We start from the raw sequence: 18,535 nt of genomic DNA, 5'->3' as shown, positions 1-18,535 counted from the left end.
CAATGCATTTGGAAACCACAGACAAACAGAATATTCCTTCACCAAGCTGTGAATCCTGGTGCTCAGAATTCCAAAGAAACAAGGGCTTTTGAATAGAATGTCATTCAAGAACTCACAAAGCTAAAGAAAAAAAAAAAGACTGCTAACTTTGGAAAGATTTCCATTCCTACCAGGGCATTTTGTCCATCTGTCCTCACACTTACCTTGCTTTTTATTTCGCTGGAAGGCAATTTTGTACCATGTTCCATTATTATAGCGTCGGTCGGTAATCAGAGCAAGGGGCCCAGAACCCAGGTCAACTGTCACCCTGACTCTGCCGTCGACCAGGTCAATGGATAAAAAGTCTTTCTATAAAAAAACAAGAGAAAACACTTATCCATGGTTACATTATTATCACAAGATTTCTTTCCTCTCCAAGTCAGGGAGGGTGGAAACCTCCTACAGTCAAACTGAGAGAACAGGATCTGGCCTAATAGTTGGACATTAAAAGTGTCCACAAGGCTTTCTAGATTAACATACAGACGTATGTGAGATAAACTCATGAACATCAAAGTCCACAACACAGTAAGACAAGTGGACTCTCTGCATCTTGTTCACTTAGATTGACAAATGAGCCAGTCCTAAAAATACAACCACAAACCAGAAAGATCACCAGCACTCAAGATAAGAACAAGAACATGAACTCCTCTGATGGAATTCAAATAAGGTTAGGAAGTCACAGTGAATAAAACAAGACCTCTTATTTAGGCTCAAAATCTAATAATAAATGTTTAAGTGACGTGGCTTCCCAGGCGGCTCAGTGGGTAGAGTCCACCTGCAGTACAGGAGACTCAGGTTGGATCCACGGGTTGGGAAGATTCCCCTGGAGGAGGGCATTGGCAACCCACTCCAGTACTCTTGCCTGGAGAATCCCATAGACACAACAGCCTGGTGGGTTCCAGTTCGTAGGGTCGCAAAGAATTGGACATGGCTAAATGCACATAATGATGGGAAGCTATCTTATATTTGACATGCTTTTCCAAAAGCTTGTCAGTGAGTTTGTACTGATAATAATTTAAAATGGGAAACTAGTATGGCATACATGTGTATATATTATCCTTGTATGTGCTCATAACACAATCATTTAATAAAGACCCTCACAGCAATCCAACTGTATATACACAGCAGGGCACAGTACCCTTAAAGACCCTTACAGTGCCATTTGAAGCCAGGTACAGAAGCAGCCCGTTAGGTGAATAGGTACTAAAAAGCATAATTATCTGAGTCACAGTAGCCCGGAGAGTCTTCTCCACGACAGAATACCCACTCCCAGCAAAATGGAAAGAGGCATCTTCATCCTGGGGGCTGCAAAGAGAGAGGGTGAAATATAACCTGTTCTTAGGAAGGTAGTTCACAAGGACACATGACATTCATGAGTTCCTCCTCACAAAACTGTCATAGAGCATTTATTTCATAATTTGATTGCAAGTGTTAAGTCATAATATCTTAAAATGTGTCCCCCATGAGATTATGCGAGACAAGCACCCAGTTGCTTTATAAAGAAAAGAGAGTTAACTAACGTAGGCAGCATTCACTGTGGTAAAAAGAAATCCCCTCAAAGGATGGACTGCTGCTAAAAATAGTTCTACTTAGCAACTAGATTTTCGTTTACTCTAATTTCCTTTAATGTGACTTTGATGTCCTTTAATATCTCATTTCCTTTAATGTCCTGTCTTAATTTCAGCACTTTTGGAACAAATTTTATATTGGCATTTATGACCTGGTGCTGGTTTTAACTAAATGCATCAACTAAACTGGACTAATAATGGGAAGCAAATCCGTACCAATGTGCCAGAAGGATAAGCTTACAAAAATATCATTGACTGAACAGAGTCTCAAAAATCTGCAAGATGAGCTTACAACTCACAGTCACACACTGTGGACCCCAGCACATCTTAGATAAATGTTTTCCAGTTTTCCCCATGCTTCAAAAAGCTGACTTGATTTACTCTTCAAATATAAAGGACTTGGAATATGTCATTATTATGTTCAAAAGGTACTTTTCTGGAATGTCATAGGGTTTGAGAGTGAAATTTAGATTAGACTGTCTGGGCAGAGGGTATGAATTTGCACTTTCTCCTGGTAAAGGTGTAATAACCAAACTTTATGTCACAACTCCAAGCAGAGACAGAAGACCCAACAATGACAGGGTTTCCATTAACAAAGTAAAACATAGTGGTACTCTGCAAAACCCCAGGTTTCAAATTGATAGCTTTCTATAGCCCTATTCTTTCTGAAAATTTCTGTCTTGAGATCTCCCATAAAGAAGTATAAGAAATGCACTGTGCATAAATCAGCTATAGTCTAATTCTCAATCACCTCCTAGAAGCAAGTCCCATTGCTTTACCTTCGGACAACTGGATTCATGTAGTGAAGGACACAGATTCTAGAAGTAGATTGCTGGGGTTCAAATTTCAGCTCCCCAACTTACTAGCTGTGTGACCTCAGAAAAATCACCCAACCCCTCTGTGTCTCATTCCCTCTGTCGGTAAAACAGGGATCCTGAGAGAACCTCTCTGGAAGGGTTATACATGATTTAATATGTGTAAAGAAAAGAAGACTGCCCTATCAAAGGTCAGCTAAGCAGCCCATGTGCTACTGTTCCAGCCACTCAGAACTTATACAGGAATAAAGGCCTGCCGATTAAAGATCCCCCCCCCCCATATTTAGATGTGAACTGTTAAAATCAATGATTTTATATGATCCTTTAAGGATCTAAGAGATTTTTCATAATTATAAATGTATGCTGACACCACTCTAAAGGAGTACAAATATATTCAAAGAGGAATTAAAAAAAAAAAAACCAGTTAGCCTCCTTGGTAATATAAGCCAAAGCTAAAGGTACATGATCACACTGAGAAAAAAACTTTTTTAAAATCTAAAGGGCATCACTGGACCATATTAATGATTTAATAATGGAAAAGTACACACAAAGGTGAAAAGCACAATGAATTCTAATTACTGGCCTGCTCAAATGGATTCAGTTACTAGAAGTAGTTTATTAACTCACTGAGCAAAGTTTTTGTCTAGGTAGGGACACTTATCTAAAATGAAGACAATTTAATCCAGTGACAAATGCAGACATAAAGCATCAGTTTGTGTCTGTATCAGCATTTACAAAGTGCGTTCTACAGAACATTAAAAAAACCTTATTTTTAGCAAGAGTTCAGGGTGGCTCAGTGGTAAAGAATCTGCCCGCCAATGCAGGAGACACAGGAGGCTCGAGTTTGATCCCCAGGTTGGGAAGATCCCCTGGAGGAGGAAATGGCAATCCCTAGTATTCTTGCCCGGAGAATCCCACGGACACAGGAGCCTGGTGGGCTACAGTCCATGGGGTCTCAAAGCACATGACTGAGCGACTAAGCACGCATGCAAGGTCAAATGCATTTGAGAAATGCTACAACTCGAACCTTTTCCCTGGACGAGGTCACTGTACATATTAGCATCTGAGGTGTCACCTGTGGGGCGAGTTACCTTCCGAAGCAGCCGTGGCACTCCCCCTCCCTCTCAATATAGTTCCACAGGCCGATCGACTGTCCATTCAGGAAGGCTTCTCCCATGCAGCCTTTAAAATGAGTAACCTTCACGGCAGAAGACTTCTGGTGTAAACAGACACACAAACAATGAGTGAAAAGAAATACATTCTTTAAGTGTCCAAAGCTCTTCCTTGGGAGCTCAAATTTCACAGATCCAAATTTTGAGAAAACAACATCCAGGAAAATGGCCAGTTTGTAATCACTGGACTTCTTTCCAATCATGAAATGGGATCCTAGAATGAGTGACAGACAGCAGGACGAGAACTCAGAGGTCACATCAATTACTAGGGTCACTGGGGAGAAGGCCCTTTACCAGATGAGAAAAGACCCAGAGGATGCAGTCAGATGACGCCTGCCAGGAACAGAGACTCTCACTCTCATTTCAGAGCACTGAACCAGGTCCAGGTAGCCCCAGCTTTACTGGGTGGGAGGATAACTGATGTCATAAAATATACCATGAACTCTTTTGCTAAACACTAGGGTTAGGATAGAGTCGGGGCTTTCTTGGTGGCTCAGATGATAAAGAATCTACCTGCAGTGCAGGAGACCCAGGTTTAATCCCTGGGTTGGGAAGATCCCCTGGAGAAGGGCAAGGCACCCCACTCTGGTAATCTTGCCTGGAGAATTCCACGGACAGAGAAGCCGAGCAGGCTATACAGTCCCTGGGGTCACAAAGAGCTGGACATGGCTAAATGACTAATACACCTCTAGAGTCAGAATAGAGATAAGGGAGTTCACAAAAATTAATGTGGAATACTGAATTTCTTCTTTCATTATTGAGGGGGAAAAAAATAGTAAAATGAACCGTTGGCTGCTTTTCCCTTTATACCATTTCTAAAGCATGATCCTTTACAAAACCAACCCAACTCTGCAGATGAACTGTCATTAAACAAAATAATAGAAGCAGGAAAATCGTTCTCTGCCTAGAATATTTTCAAAACTGTAAGCATATTCATTTCATCTATTGGTAAATCAGCCTGTTCAGATGAGCCTTCAGAATGTTACCTTGATCTGTCCGCCAAGCCCTCCAACAAACATCATGGTTGAGTTGTTTACATCCAGAACTTTGGCTGTTCCAGGGGATTTACTTGTTCTTGGTGGAGGCTTTTGAGCTGCACTCATTTCCTTTATGCTCAATGAACCAATGTTTCCAAACCTGGGGGTCACAGACAGTTGCAAAAAGAGCACTTTCAGAGCGACAAATTGGTCCACACGTGTGCACACACGCGCACGCACACACACACACACATCTGTTCTACACACAGCCTCCACCGGCTTCTGCCCACGTCTCCACTGGCCTCTCTGCTTCTAGGTTTGCCCAGCCCAGCCCTAGTGTGCACTCTAGTATCTTGTGGAGCATTTCTTCTAAAGCATCAATTCCATCCTGTTATCTTCTCGGTTACAATAGTTACAGATAATGGACTAAATATGTTTCAACAGCCCACTGCTTTAATTATATCCCTGTTTTCTCAAATAACAAAGTAAAAATCACAAATTCCCAACACCACCACCACCACCACAAAATGTGATATTACAGAAAAGTGAAGAGAAAGATATACATAAAGCTGTTTAACAGTAGTTGCCTCTGGGGAGGGGCTTTATTTTTCATAACTTTTATTATTTTTTGGCAGAACCACATGACAGGCAGGATCTTGGTTCCATGACCAGGATCAAACCCTTGCCCCCTAGAGTTGGAAGCACAGAGTCCTAACCACTGGACTGCCAGGGAAGTCCCTGCAGAGGGGCTGTAAAAGGAAGAATTTCACGTCCTGCCTGAATTCTAAGAAAACACAACCCCACTGGTTCCCTCCTGGCCTGCCCTCATTTTGTCCCGCTGCCAGCCATGTGGCGTCTCCACTATGCTGCACATTACTGCCCTCTTCTGGGTTGGCTGCCCAGACTTAGACCTGACATTCTGAAGGTAATACAAACTTTTAACTTTTTTCTTCATTTGATGGTTGATTTTAGCAACAAAGTTTATTTCTCTTATAATAATGAAAAAAATCCCTACAGTAAATCTAAACCAATTATTCTTTCACTATAATCCCACTCCCCAGAAATTTCAAGGACTGTTATGTGATATTACAAACATGTTGTTGTTCAGTCACTAAGTCGTGTCCGACTTTTTGTGACCCCATGGACTGTAGACACGAGGCCTCCCTGTCTTCACCATCTCCCGGAGTTTGCTTAAACTCATGTCCATTGTGTCAGTGATGCCATCCAATCGTCTCATCCTCTGTTGCCCCCTTCTCCTCCTGCCTTCAATCCTTCCCAGCATCAGGGTAAACACGTAGTTACTTAAAAGATGCGGCAGAGAAATGAGAGAAGCTCAGACAGAACTTCGTCTGCTACCTGGTCACATAGATGCTGTGCCACTTGTTGTCATCAATTGGGAAGTCTGGAAATTCCAAGCGTGTTGATCCAGAGCCCAAATCCCAGAGGAAGGCCACTTTTCCTCGCCGCATCTCCACTGCCAGGAAATCAGCCTGGGGTGCAAGGCATGAGCTGGGGTTAGTCCACAGGCCAGACTGTGGGCATGACCACTGACACACTTTAAAGGAGGAGTTCTTACAGCATTTTCTCTATTCTTAAAAAGTTAAAAAATGAACACCAAAAAAAGACCTTCTATTGTCTTTAAATGCTCCCCTCCCCTGGAGCTGGAGCATGACCTGAAGGATTGTATTGGAGACAGTGGCCACCATTAGCCATCTGTACCCACCACCCTTCCCTGGCATGGCCCTCCATGGAACCTCCCATGAAGTTCTCCAAGAAAACTCGCTACGGGTCAGCAGCCTCTACAGGGGTCATAAGGAAGGCGCTGCACTTGTCTGTCTGCCCAGCCTGAAAAGGCGACACATGAATGCGAATCGTGCAACAAGACAGAAGCCATGAAACCCTACAGCACGGACTGACCTGTGCTTTGCACCTTGTGTCTTAAGAATACGTTTCAGATGGCATTTGTGCTTGCTAGTATCTTCTGCCCAAGGGTCTGACCCGTTCCCACCGACACAGCCTAAAGAAGCAACCGTCTTCCCCAGGGGACTTGCCCTCTGGGAACCGCGAGAATCACAGTGGGTGGAAGAGTCTGGGGGAAGCTTGACAATTCTGACATGTCCCTCGGGGTGCACACCTCCTCTCCTGGTGACAACTGCCAAGGTCGACTTCACAGACTCGAAGTGAAGCTCCGTGGCTTCAGAGGTCACAGGAGACATTACAAAAAGCTCTGTCCCCATAGCTCACAGTTAAAGGGGCAGAGGGAGGCACTGCTCATAAACGCCGCTCTCCTTTTTACATGCATGCAGTTTCACAGTTTGTTTTCAATCTAACATTACCAGCTTAGCAAAAGGTTAATTACCTTAGAAGCACTAGTGATTTCATGAAGGCCTTATTTTTTTTTTTTTTTAGCCAAAAATGTACCAATTAAGAAAATATCCTCTGGCCTAAGAGACTCAGCGTAGCTTCCGCGGGCCATACTCACGCTAGTGCTGCTGCCCAGGTAGAAGAGAAGGTTGTCGGGTTCACTTGTCTTCACGCTGAGCGTTAGGCTGTTGTAGTTGGTAGAAGAAATCTGGGGCTGGTAGGCCCGGATGCAGTCTCGGTCTGCAGACACAGCAACTTTGATCTGGAGAAGGAGAAGAGATTTGTCCCCAAGTGCCTTAGAATCATCAGGACTCACGCTGGCAGCATGCCTGGAGTTCAGAAGTGCTGTGCTGTTCTGACTCTTTGCTGCTAGGCAGGATTTCTCTCCGGATAATAGTGCTATGTGTCTCAAAAGGTGAAAATCGGATGGGGCTGAAACTTACTGCATTTGGTAAAATATTTTACTATGGAAAAGCCAGTCGTGAGGTTTTAAAAAAGAATTTTACACAAGGAACTCTATTTTGTGAGACTTGATTCCTTAAAGATAAGGAGTTTTTCTAAATCACTTTGGAATCTTACACCTGACACAGAGAGGCTATTTGACGATCATTTACCTGGGAAATCCCATGGACAGAGAAGCCTGGCGGGCTACAGTCTGCAGGGCTGCAGGAAAGTTGGATGCAACCGAGCATGCATAATATGTAGTAAATGGAGGGTTGATCTATCACTCAGCAAATATTTATAGACCAGTTATTTCACTCACATATCACTCTGGTAAATAATTACTTGCACATAATCTTTATATTAACCCTCAAGACTATAAGTTTATATTAACCAGAGCACTTGGAACCATCCGTCAGGTTTTTTATTTGGCAACTGGAACTAAGGCAGATGGAAACCAGAGCTCTTATAAACCTCCAGCTCTTTTCCCAAAGTGAAATCACTCAAGGATCAAAGAATCCAGAGCTCCTTTTTCTTGGCTAGAAGCTTCAGGAAGGTAAACATTAGACCAGAGGTCACCTTTATTATTGTCTATAGGTCCCCAGGAGCACGACAAATGATATTCTCTCAATCTCATTCCCCTGAAACGCCTCTCCTTTAGCACATGGCCAAGGCCATGGCAAAGGATGGCCAGGAAACATTCTCTCAAGCTGTGTGTTTTATGCAGGTAGTGACCTGGGTTTGAGCAACATTCATAGGGTGGTAGCTGTTTTGTCAGAATTCTAGAGATGCGGCCCACACTGCACAAACATTCTGGAGAACACTTGGATTATGATAACACCGAGTTGGGAAAATGATGGAAAGAACACTGCAACCAGTGAGACTTCCAGCAATGCTAACACTTAAACCAATGTGTTTGTACTATCCAGCGAATCGGTGGGGACCTAGAAATCTAGGCCATGATTATAAATCTCCATAAGGACACGGAGATCTTTTTGCTAACAACATTCTGAAACACACAGAACAAAAGCAGGAATCAAGGAAAATGGGACTCATTAAAATATACTTAATGTAAATATCAACACTGAATATTCATTGGAAGAACTGAAGCTTCAATGATGCCTAAGCTGAAGCTCCTTTCCTTTGGCTAGCTGATGCCAAGCACTGACTCACTGGAAAAGACCCTGATGCTGGGAAAGACTGAGGGCAGGAGGACAAGGGGGCGACAGAGGATGAGATGGTTGGATGGCATCACTGACTCCATGGACATGAGTCTGAGCAGACTCAGGGAGATAGTGAAGGACAGGGAAGCCTGGCGTGCTGCAGTCCATGGGGGTCACAAAATGTTGGACATGACTTAGCGACTGAACAACAAAGTAAAATATATAAGACAAGGCTTTAAATACACTTGGAGACAAGGCTGTGAGAAATTGGGCATTTCTGAGAACTTGTCAGTAGAAAGTGTGGCCGAAGCCCTCTGCACAGGAGACCCCTGGGATGTGTGGTTCCAGGAGCTTCAGCTGGTGGGGTGGTGCCGGGCTCCCGAGACCCGTGGGCCCCACACTCACAGACGCGGCTTGTTTCCGGGCCTGGCTGATCAGCAGTTTGATTTCTGACAGGTTTCTGCTCAGGTTCTCTTCTAACATCTTCAGAGGCTTCAGCCGATCCAACAAGAGGTTGGCTTGTGTTTCCACATCTTTGACTTTCCTTCCAGCTAAGAAAGCTAATATATGAAGGTGACAAAAAGGTGGCAGGGGCGGAACAGGGGGAGGCAGGGAGGAAACAAGAGAAATTAGCTGGTCATGACTAGAATATGTGCTGAGTATACTAGAATATCCAAATCATCAAAGCCCTGATATTTTGGTAAATATATAAAAAATGCACCATCCCAAGGCAGTACCCGAGGCCCTTCTCTTCCTTTATAAATGCAAATCCAGATGTTGCCACATTTTTATTATTTAGGATTGCTGTCTGCGAACACCCATGTGCCCTGGGCCAGCTCACGTGGCATGATGCAAACTTTCCTAACGGGACGGGAGACCACGACCTACTGGTCATTGAGGAGTCTCGTAGGAGTTCGTCTGTTTCCTGTAACGTGGCGTTAACCCTGGACAGGTCAGTGGACGTGTTCAGCAGCTTCTGGCTCAGCCCCATGACATTCTTGAGTGTGCTGGTGGCGCTCTGGTTTGCCGACATGGCCAGGCCTTTGACTTTGGCTCCTCTGTCTCTGACACCTGAAATAAATTTATACTAAAGTACGTACTCTGGTGGTTATACACGTGGTTATAACATGCAGAAAACCATAAGACCACAACGAATGCAATGTAACAGAAACATGTTACAGAATTTCTTTCTGGTCCTTGAACACAAAAGGGGGCTTCTGTTTCTAATGACAGTATTAAGGCTGCCTATCACATGTGCTGGGGTTTCCCTGGTGGCTCAGTGGTAAAGAATGCACCTGCAATGTGGGAGACACAGGAGATTCAGGTTGGATCCCTGGGTTGGGAAGATCCCCTGGAGTAGGAAATGCCAACCCACTCCAATATTCTTGCCTGGAGAATCCCATGGACAGAGGAGCCTTGGGGGCTATAGTCCATGGGGTCACAAAGAGTCAGACACGACTGAAGTGACAGAGCACACACACACATGTGTGCTACCACTTCCTTTTTCGGATGAATGAAATGATTTTCATTCATGAGCGCCAAAGAATTGATGCTTTAGAAGTGCAGTGGAGAAGGCTCTTGAGAGTCCCTTGGACTGCAAGGAGAGCAAACCAGTCAATTCCAAATGAATTCAATCCTGAATATTCATTGGAAGGACTGATCTTGAAGCGGAAGCTCTAATACTTTGGCCATCTGATGTGAAGGACTGACTCATTAGAAAAGACTCTGATGCTGGGAAAGATTGAAGGCAGGAGGAGAAGGGGATAACAGAGGATGAGATAGTTGGATGGCATCATCAACTCAATGAACATGAATTTGAGCAAACTCCAGGAGTTGGCGATGGACAAGGGAGGCTGGCGTGCTGCAGTCCATGGGATTGCAAAGAGTCAGACATGACTGAGTGACTGAACTAAACTGAACTGAAATGTTTTTGGTGACAATACTATATTGAAGTATGATTTCAATACACAATGAGATTACAAAAGCAACTGCTAGTCACCATTTGCTCAGCATCTTATATGTTAACAATCTAAACTTAGTTGCTCTCTTTCCGATCATTCCTTTCTTATAGTCACTAACAGCTTCTCCAAATCATTCCATGACTGGATAAGAAGGTTTAGGAATTTAAACCTGAAGGTGCCATAGAAGTATCCTAGGCCAGAGGAAGTGTATTTGCCCACAACTGGCTCCTGGAAATAACAGCACAGTAAGAACTAAATGGTCACTACAGATAAACTGGAGTTCAATTATTCTAGAAAATCTGGGTGAGTTTTTTTTTTAAGGCACTTTTATTCATTTTTAAAGGGTTTAACGCAAAAGGGACAAAGATTAACACTAGAAGAAGCTGGATGCAGGGTATACAGGTATTCTTTTAAATCTTCTTGTAATTTTTCTGCAAATGTGAAATTGATTCCAACTAAAAAGTTAGTTTTGAATGTTTGATCAACATACACCATGTATCCTTAAAAACAGACAAATAAAAGAAAAAGAAAATTTCAGATCAGAAAATGCTCCACTCTTCTAACGTAGGGAGTCAGTCCAAAGTGTCCCAAAGTCCAGCTTCCCACGGTAATTTTCTTGCTTATAAAGTGACCGATACAATGAATGTGAAACTTGGGCAAACTCTGGGAGGTGTTGAGGGACAGGGAGGTCTGGTGTGCTGCAGTCCATGGGGTCGAAAAGAGTCGGACACGACTGGGCGACAGAACAATAATAAGGCGAACCAGCAGACAGAAGAACTTGGGATATTATCATATATGAAATGAATCGCCAGTCCAGGTTTGATGCATGATACAGGATGCTTGGGGCTGGTGCACTGGGATGACCCAGAGGGATGGTACAGGGAGGGAGGTGGGAGGGGGTTTCAGGATGGCGAACACATGTACACCCATGGTGGATTCATGTTGATGTATGGCAAAACCAATACAATATTGTAAAGTAACTAACCTCCAATTAAAATAAATAAATTAAATTAAAAAAAAAAAAAAAGAAGAACTTGGGAGATGTTTTCAGTATCTTGCAAGACTTAAGAAAAAAGAAAAGGCTGAAGGAATGTAAGATAAATAATGCACCACAGTGCAACTTGCCTGTGTTAAAAAGTTACCCTACTTAAAATTTTAAGGAACGCTGTATTTTCAAGCCATCAATATTAAAGTGATCTATTTTAGAATGCGTATTGTCTCACAAAAGGAAGATTTCCTTAATTTCCAAACAAGAATTCTCTAAATTATCACATTTATAATGAATTTAGCATTTTGCCTTAAAGCAGGAATATTTCAGCTTCTTTACTTGCTAGCTTCTTTGAATGTCTCTTCTTTCATCTCAGGCCTATTTTAATAGTTAGCAATTAACATGATAGCATACAGAATCTAAAGCTTTGTTTTTTTAGAGTTTAATTTTACTACTTCAATGCAGGTGTTCCGAAGCTATAAAAAACACAGTGCTCTTCCTTCCAAACAATATCCCTCTGCAAGTGAAAATTCTGTCAATCTTGGTTTTGTTTTGGGTGAGGGGTCTCCATCGGACTTGCGGCAGGTCTTCTGCTCATCTGCAAGTGTTCTGCAATGAGAAGATATTAATCTAAATCAAGAACCCCCCTTTCTACTTACCTTCAGGAAGTGCTCTAAGTATCAAGAGTGATTCGTTGGTCTGCCTGGTAATTTTATCAGCATCCTCTTGAAATCTCTTTGCAGTATCTTTCAATCTACTCAGTTCCAATGTGATACCTATTCAAAGGGGAAAAAGTGTTTCCTTTTAAGCTGACCCTAAAAAGTTGCCTGGATGACAGTTTTATCGTTTCTGACCCATCTATAAAATCAGCAGCTTTCTACAGGGAGCCCAAATATTGAAAGTTTGTCTAACAAGATTTAGCACCACTCAACCCACACTCAAATTGTATGCTTGGGGGCTTACTTGATAATTTTTTTTTTTTTACTTTGTTTTCCTTCTCACTAATACTTCTTAAATTCATGCTTGATTCAATTAGAGCTTTAGGTCGAAAAGGGCTTCCCAGGTGGCGCTAGTGGTAAAGAACCCACCTGCCAGTGCAGAGGACATAAAAGATATGGGTTCAATCCCTGGGTCAGAAAGATCCCCTGGAGGAGGGCATGGCAACCCACTCTAGTATTCTTGCCTGGAGAATCCCAGGGACAGAGGAGCCTGGCGGGCTGCAGTCCATAGGGTTGCAAAGAGTTGGACATGACTGGGTGACTGAGCAGTGGCAGGGTATATTAAGGTGATATAACCCACTCTAGTATTCTTGCCTAGAAAATCCTATGGGCGGAGAAGCCTGGTAGGCTATAGTCCATAGGGTCACAAAGAGTCGGACACGACTGAGGACTTCACGTTTTATATATATATATATATATATATATATAAAACTATATGTTATAAAACTTGTCTGTTTCTCTTACACAACAGAGTCGTCTGCCATTCTGCATTATGCTTACTGACTAACTCTTACATGTGCCAAAAACTGCTTACTGAAAGTCTTAGGCAAAATGAAACCACATTGGTATTTTTTTTGCATAGGTATTTTAAATAGATAAATCAATATTGATTTAATTCAATAACTTTATGAGAACCTACCATGGCTCTAACAATGCCTTAGCCCTGTGCAGAAGACAAGAGTCAAACATAATACGACTCTTCAAGAAATGGTGAGACCCTGAGATGGACAGAGAAGCATGTGACATCACAGGTATCCTGACAAACGCCATGAGGACCAGCCTGAGCTCAGGAGCTAGAGAAGCGAGCAGAAGGTTTCGTTCTCAGGGGAGGCTTGTTGAGTCTATGGAAGATTGGAGGGGACTGCACAATAAAAATTACATGATGTGTCTAGGATAGGAAATTGGAATATTATTGTGACAAAGAAATGTTAAGATTCAACTTGCTCCAGGAAAGAAGAATGTTCTGGAAGTACGTTCAGAGGTGTGTCCACAATCACTCTGGCATCAACAGAGCCCCAGCTGGGAACTGACCTCGATGCTTTCTGCTCAGGCGGTTGCCTTCTTTGAGAAACTCGGAACTGCGCCGGAGGGCCGCTCTCCCATTAGAAACAAGAGATTCGGAAGCCTGTAAAACAGAACAACTGAAACATGGACCTGGAGGGCAGGCTGGGCTCTGGCTGAAGGTGGAGAGAGCAACTCTGTCTGGTCAGAATATCTCCCAGGGTCCTTCCGAACTAGGAAGTCAAGCAGATAGCAGGCAGGGACAACTCAAGTAGGCCTATTAACATATGTGCTAATTTGCGGCTGAAGAGAAGGAACACAGTCATTTTTAAATCTATAAACACAAAAACCAGCCCTTAAATGAAAATGTTCACCACGGGTAAGAAGAGATGTCCAAGACAGATATCAATTAACATTATCATTTTTGTTCTAAGAATTATTTACGACTTAGATGGCTGAGCAGGTAAAGAATCTGCCTGCCAATGCAGGAGACGCGGGCTCAATCCCTGAATCCAGGATTGGACAGGGAAGTAGTCTAAGGGGTAAATGAGCTTGCTTAAGGCCCACTATTTACTCCCATAGGAAAAGACAATATTTTTAATGCATTAGAATAAATTACGGAGAAAGAAATGGCAACCCACTCCAGTATTCTTGACTAAGAAATCTCATGGACTGAGGAGCCTGGTGGGCTATAGCCCACAAGGTCGCAAAGAGTCAGATACAACTGAGTGACTAGGCATGCAGGAAAAGACAGTGCACACGATGACAAAATTCCACCAGAAAAGAATTTTGATAAGCGTAGATTTAAGCCGCTGCCTCTCTGCTTGAGCATCTCACGGAAGGCTCACTGGACCACAGCGCCCAGACAAAGCAGGCACACAGGGAAACCCGAGGGGCCCTTCTTACCGCGCTCGCCTCTTTCACAGTTCCAAGTGCATCTGTCGCCAACCTCTCTGATTCCTCAATCAGACTCCGGATGTTGGAGTGGACGTGGGCTGCGCTGGTGGCATTCAGGGACACGTGTCTGACATTCCCAAGGCCACTGTGCAATCGGCGTATTTAGAGATGTTATGATCAATGGAACTGAATCTGCCCACTGTTCCTAAAAGCCTCCCACTTAGAGAAACATCATGAACGAGGAAGACAGGAGTCTGTGTCAACGTGTGGATTCCACTCTAATTCCAAACGCCAGTATTGTAAAGTGAAATAAAGTAAAATGAAAATAAATAAATAAATAAATAAGAAGCTGTGGTCACCTTGTCTCGGTAACACTAAGAACTACTGCTTAATTAACACCCAGAGAAGGGATGATCTCACCTTTTAGACCATCCAGTCTTTCATCTCTGTTCAAATCCCCTGCCTGTTTGCGCTGGTTTTAATCTCTCCTGCTACACACGTGTTCATTTTAAAAAGGCTTTCTTAGCTAAGCATATGTGAGGATGCTGAGGCTTATTCCTCAAACAGTATACACCAATTTGATGAAGTTCACCAGGGGTTTGGGAGGAGGATGAGATAATACTTCAGTCATCTGAACTTCACTCTTGTAAGGGGACTGATCACTCAGGAACTTGCCAGCTGGTAATGGTGCTGTTTCATCCAGCTCGCTCTCGCTTCAAAATGAAACCTGACAACAGACACATCTTTGCCTGCTGAGTAGCCCACTTAATTTTCTCCCCAAGGTTATTGAGTTGGGTGCTTTCCAAAGCAGAAACCAGCAGTTATTACTTGCTACTACTTGACTGGCAAATTTCAGTGACTTACAAACAAAAGACAAAGTTAATTAATTTTAGGCATCACACCAAACTGCTTTTACAACTCATACTAAGTAACAAAGATTTTGTTGTAGCTACAGATGTAGTCAGAATATCCTTTTCCTTTTTGGAAAATGGGGAAAGATGTGGAAAGGAGAAAAACTAACTGGGTACCTAACTTCATTTTCTGTTACTGATTCCAACAACAAACGGAGGCCGTAGAGCTCACTGAAGCACAAGACTTATACAATAGTCATTTTTAATTGCTTTCGTTGTGTGAACTTGTCTTTTACAGCAGCACTCCTCAAATTAGAAAACATACTCATTTTTCTCCTGCCATAAAACACACCAACACACACAGAAATACACATATGCCCAGTGTGTCCAGACTTTTTCCACTCATAATTAATAGCAGATTCTAAAGAAATAAATTTACTAACTCACAATATTGTGTAAAGCCTTAAAGCCCAATTTCCTCATTTGCTGCCATCAGATTACCTGGGGACTTAAAAACAATTTAAAGTACAGGCCATATCCCACAGTCTGGGGGACACGGGAGGGGTCAGGGGACAGAACCATCAGTACTCTGAAGTTCCCCAGGCTCCTCCTGCAACAATTCAGGAACCACTGGCCTAAAGTCTCGCTTCTCTTTTAAAGGCACATCTAACAAACTGAGGATATACTTGACAAATATCCAAAAATATATGTTAAAGTAATGAGTACAATGGTAGCCTTTTAGGCAATAGAAAATAATGGAGATGGTATCTTTCAGGAGTTGGCAAATAGATCCTCAACGCTTCTAGCAGTCCAGGGTGGGCAACCACAACCTGCATCCATGCAGAAAGCCGGCTGGCTCACAAGTCCCAAGAAGGCAAGACGCATAAGGAAATCAGTAACTGGTTCTGTCCATGGGCAAACTCATAAAGTCCTGAGTACCAGGTAGATACTGAAGGCCTTGATATCGTAGCATATTTGTTTTCATTCCTATCTGCTTCAGTTCACATTTTTCCATCGTACATTCCTGCCGATGGTCAAATACACTACCAGACTTAGGAGGAAACCCTCCTTGCCGCGAAAATAAAAGAGGTCTTTGTTTTTACACACAAAAAAGAATGTGACTCGACACTGTGAATGAAACAGCCAGGCTAATTATTCTCTCTGATCTGTGGATCACAACTTGTGGGGTTCCTGCCAGATATGCCTCACCTGTCCAGAGCACCTGCCAGTCTCTGCAGCTCAGCAGCGTGATCCTCCGCCCTGTACACAAGCTCCAGCGCTCTCTTTTCAGACATCTGCATGACCAGGTCATCCACGTGGCGCCTGATTTGGGCAGTCCACAGTAGCAGCTCGTCCCGGTGTTGCTCTAGTTGCTACACAGAGATTAACACTGTGACCACGTGCCCGTCTGTTTAACAGCCTGTCTGGGGCCTGGGAGGCTTCCCTGGAAACCCTGGGCTGTGCTGAGTTGGGACTTACCGCGAGAGCCTCCCCCGATGCGTTTGCAGGAGCAGCGGCCGCATCCAGCAGTCCTCTTCCTTCAGCAATCAGCGCTGATGTCAAGTTCTGTTCTTGCTGGACACGCAGCTTCTTCTCCTGCAGCAAACATCACCTCTAAGGATGCTTCATAAAAGCAAGTCAGCCTCTGAACCTCAGGTGCCTGACACTGTGTGCTGAAGTCAGCCCTGAGGCTCATTTTCTTAAAAAGCAAAGGATGACGTCATTTACGTGGGAGAATCTGGGACCAGCTCTAAGCGGGCGAGAAAGGGCAGGACTCACGTTGAACTCTCGCAGGTTGGCCCCGATGAGGAGCAGCAAGCGACTGCTCTCCTGGGTCTTCATCTCTGCTTCGCTCAGGAGCTCTTCTGCAGCCCGCATATCACTGTTGTGTGTTGAAAGGAGGCTACTTACTGCTTCTTTTAACACCGCCAACTCTTCCTGTGGCTTCTGGTAATTTTCCTGAATTTGCGACAATAATTCTTCGGCAGCGCTGGGAACATAAAAGATGGTGAGAAATGAACAACAAAGCTCACAGCATTGATGTATAGCGAAAGGAACTTTTACATATCCCTTCTCAGTTCCATCTTGAAGTCCTAAGTGGTACATCGCAATCCCTTAAAAAGGGAAAAAATTTCCCTAAGGCCGCTATATGTATGGCAGGTTTACACTTTATCCTTAATGATCTTTCTTGATTTAACAAACTTCCTAACATATTCAGTGGAATTAAAGAAACCATCTCAGTGGATTTGGATTCAGAAAACTGGGGCCACAGCCTGTGAATGATGGCAACTGAAATCTTCATTACAATATGGTCAGAAATCGAAAAAAGGAGATGCTTCAGTGATTTGCTCCAAAGTCACCAATGTATCCATACAATACAAAGGTTCTTCCTGCAGCTAGTAAAGAAACAAATTTTATAAAAACTTTCAAATCCAAATTGCCAGAAAGATATAATTTCTACCACTTTGATAAAAGCAAGCTTCAAGAAATCAAAAGACATTTCCCTCTATTCTTTTATAAATGTGCTATCAAATTGCTATTTAAATCAAATTTGAACTTAAAGCTAGAATAAAATAATACAGTTTCCACACTACAGAACTTTGCAGTGGTTGAATATATCCTATTAACTTCTTCCTTAAATTTGTCAGAAGAACTTTGAATATTTTTGTGGAAAATGCCTTATAAATCCCCCTTAGTTTTCTGATGATCAGATTGCTGAGCTAAAACACCACAAAAAAATTTTTCCAAAGGTATATGTTTGAACTCTGACATCATTAGAGCATCATCAGGAATTATTTGAACATTCTTGTGATTTTAAGAATTATAAAAAAGACAGTAAGATGCTATATTATGATAGTTACAAAGAGAACTAAAAATAGTACATAGGAGACACACAAAAAAGTCCAATATATTTCTAATATCTAGCCATGAATCCTTCAGTTCACATCAAGTATTGCTCTAAGAAATTGAAAATAGAGATCAAATTTTCATCTGTGAAATGACTACCATCTAAACCACGACCAAATGAAATGATATAGTTGACAATGACTTGAAAGACTACAAAGAAAAATCACAAAACCCCTCAGCACTCCTGATCAGCTTCTTCCTGTAAAATTCAATTAATACAGTAAAACACGGTTTCTCAAGTGGCATTTCTCCACCACACTAGTGCCGTGAGCAGGTAAGCAAGTTCCATGAGAAAGGGTTGCGTGGTGCCACGTAGTCAGCTGTCTTCTCCAGGCTCACTGTGGAGATTCAAGATTAAGTACTCAGCCTGAAGACTTGTGGTAGCGACTCGG

General features: G+C 42.8%; 1 protein-coding gene across 1 annotated transcript in view; it reads right to left on the bottom strand.

The window, feature by feature from the left end:
• Positions 1-18,535, bottom strand: part of LAMA1 (laminin subunit alpha 1) — a 125,985-nt gene that overhangs the window by 15,813 nt on the left and 91,637 nt on the right. Inside the window, exons 37-50 of the mRNA XM_040264649.1 lie at positions 17,016-17,226; positions 16,716-16,832; positions 16,446-16,609; positions 14,395-14,530; positions 13,519-13,612; positions 12,148-12,264; positions 9,428-9,610; positions 8,945-9,099; positions 7,054-7,197; positions 5,928-6,061; positions 4,581-4,731; positions 3,514-3,638; positions 1,194-1,344; positions 204-348 (exon numbers count right to left, since the gene is read on the bottom strand). Of these exons, the coding sequence (XP_040120583.1) occupies positions 204-348; positions 1,194-1,344; positions 3,514-3,638; positions 4,581-4,731; positions 5,928-6,061; positions 7,054-7,197; positions 8,945-9,099; positions 9,428-9,610; positions 12,148-12,264; positions 13,519-13,612; positions 14,395-14,530; positions 16,446-16,609; positions 16,716-16,832; positions 17,016-17,226 (2,027 nt within the window). The remainder of the gene's footprint in view (positions 1-203; positions 349-1,193; positions 1,345-3,513; positions 3,639-4,580; positions 4,732-5,927; positions 6,062-7,053; positions 7,198-8,944; positions 9,100-9,427; positions 9,611-12,147; positions 12,265-13,518; positions 13,613-14,394; positions 14,531-16,445; positions 16,610-16,715; positions 16,833-17,015; positions 17,227-18,535) is intronic.

Source organism: Oryx dammah, unplaced genomic scaffold (genome assembly GCF_014754425.2).
Source record: "Oryx dammah isolate SB20612 unplaced genomic scaffold, SCBI_Odam_1.1 HiC_scaffold_22, whole genome shotgun sequence".
Lineage (NCBI taxonomy): Eukaryota > Metazoa > Chordata > Mammalia > Artiodactyla > Bovidae > Oryx > Oryx dammah.
The sequence above is the reverse complement of the archived record's forward strand: the minus strand, read 5'-3'. Positions and strand labels throughout refer to the sequence as shown.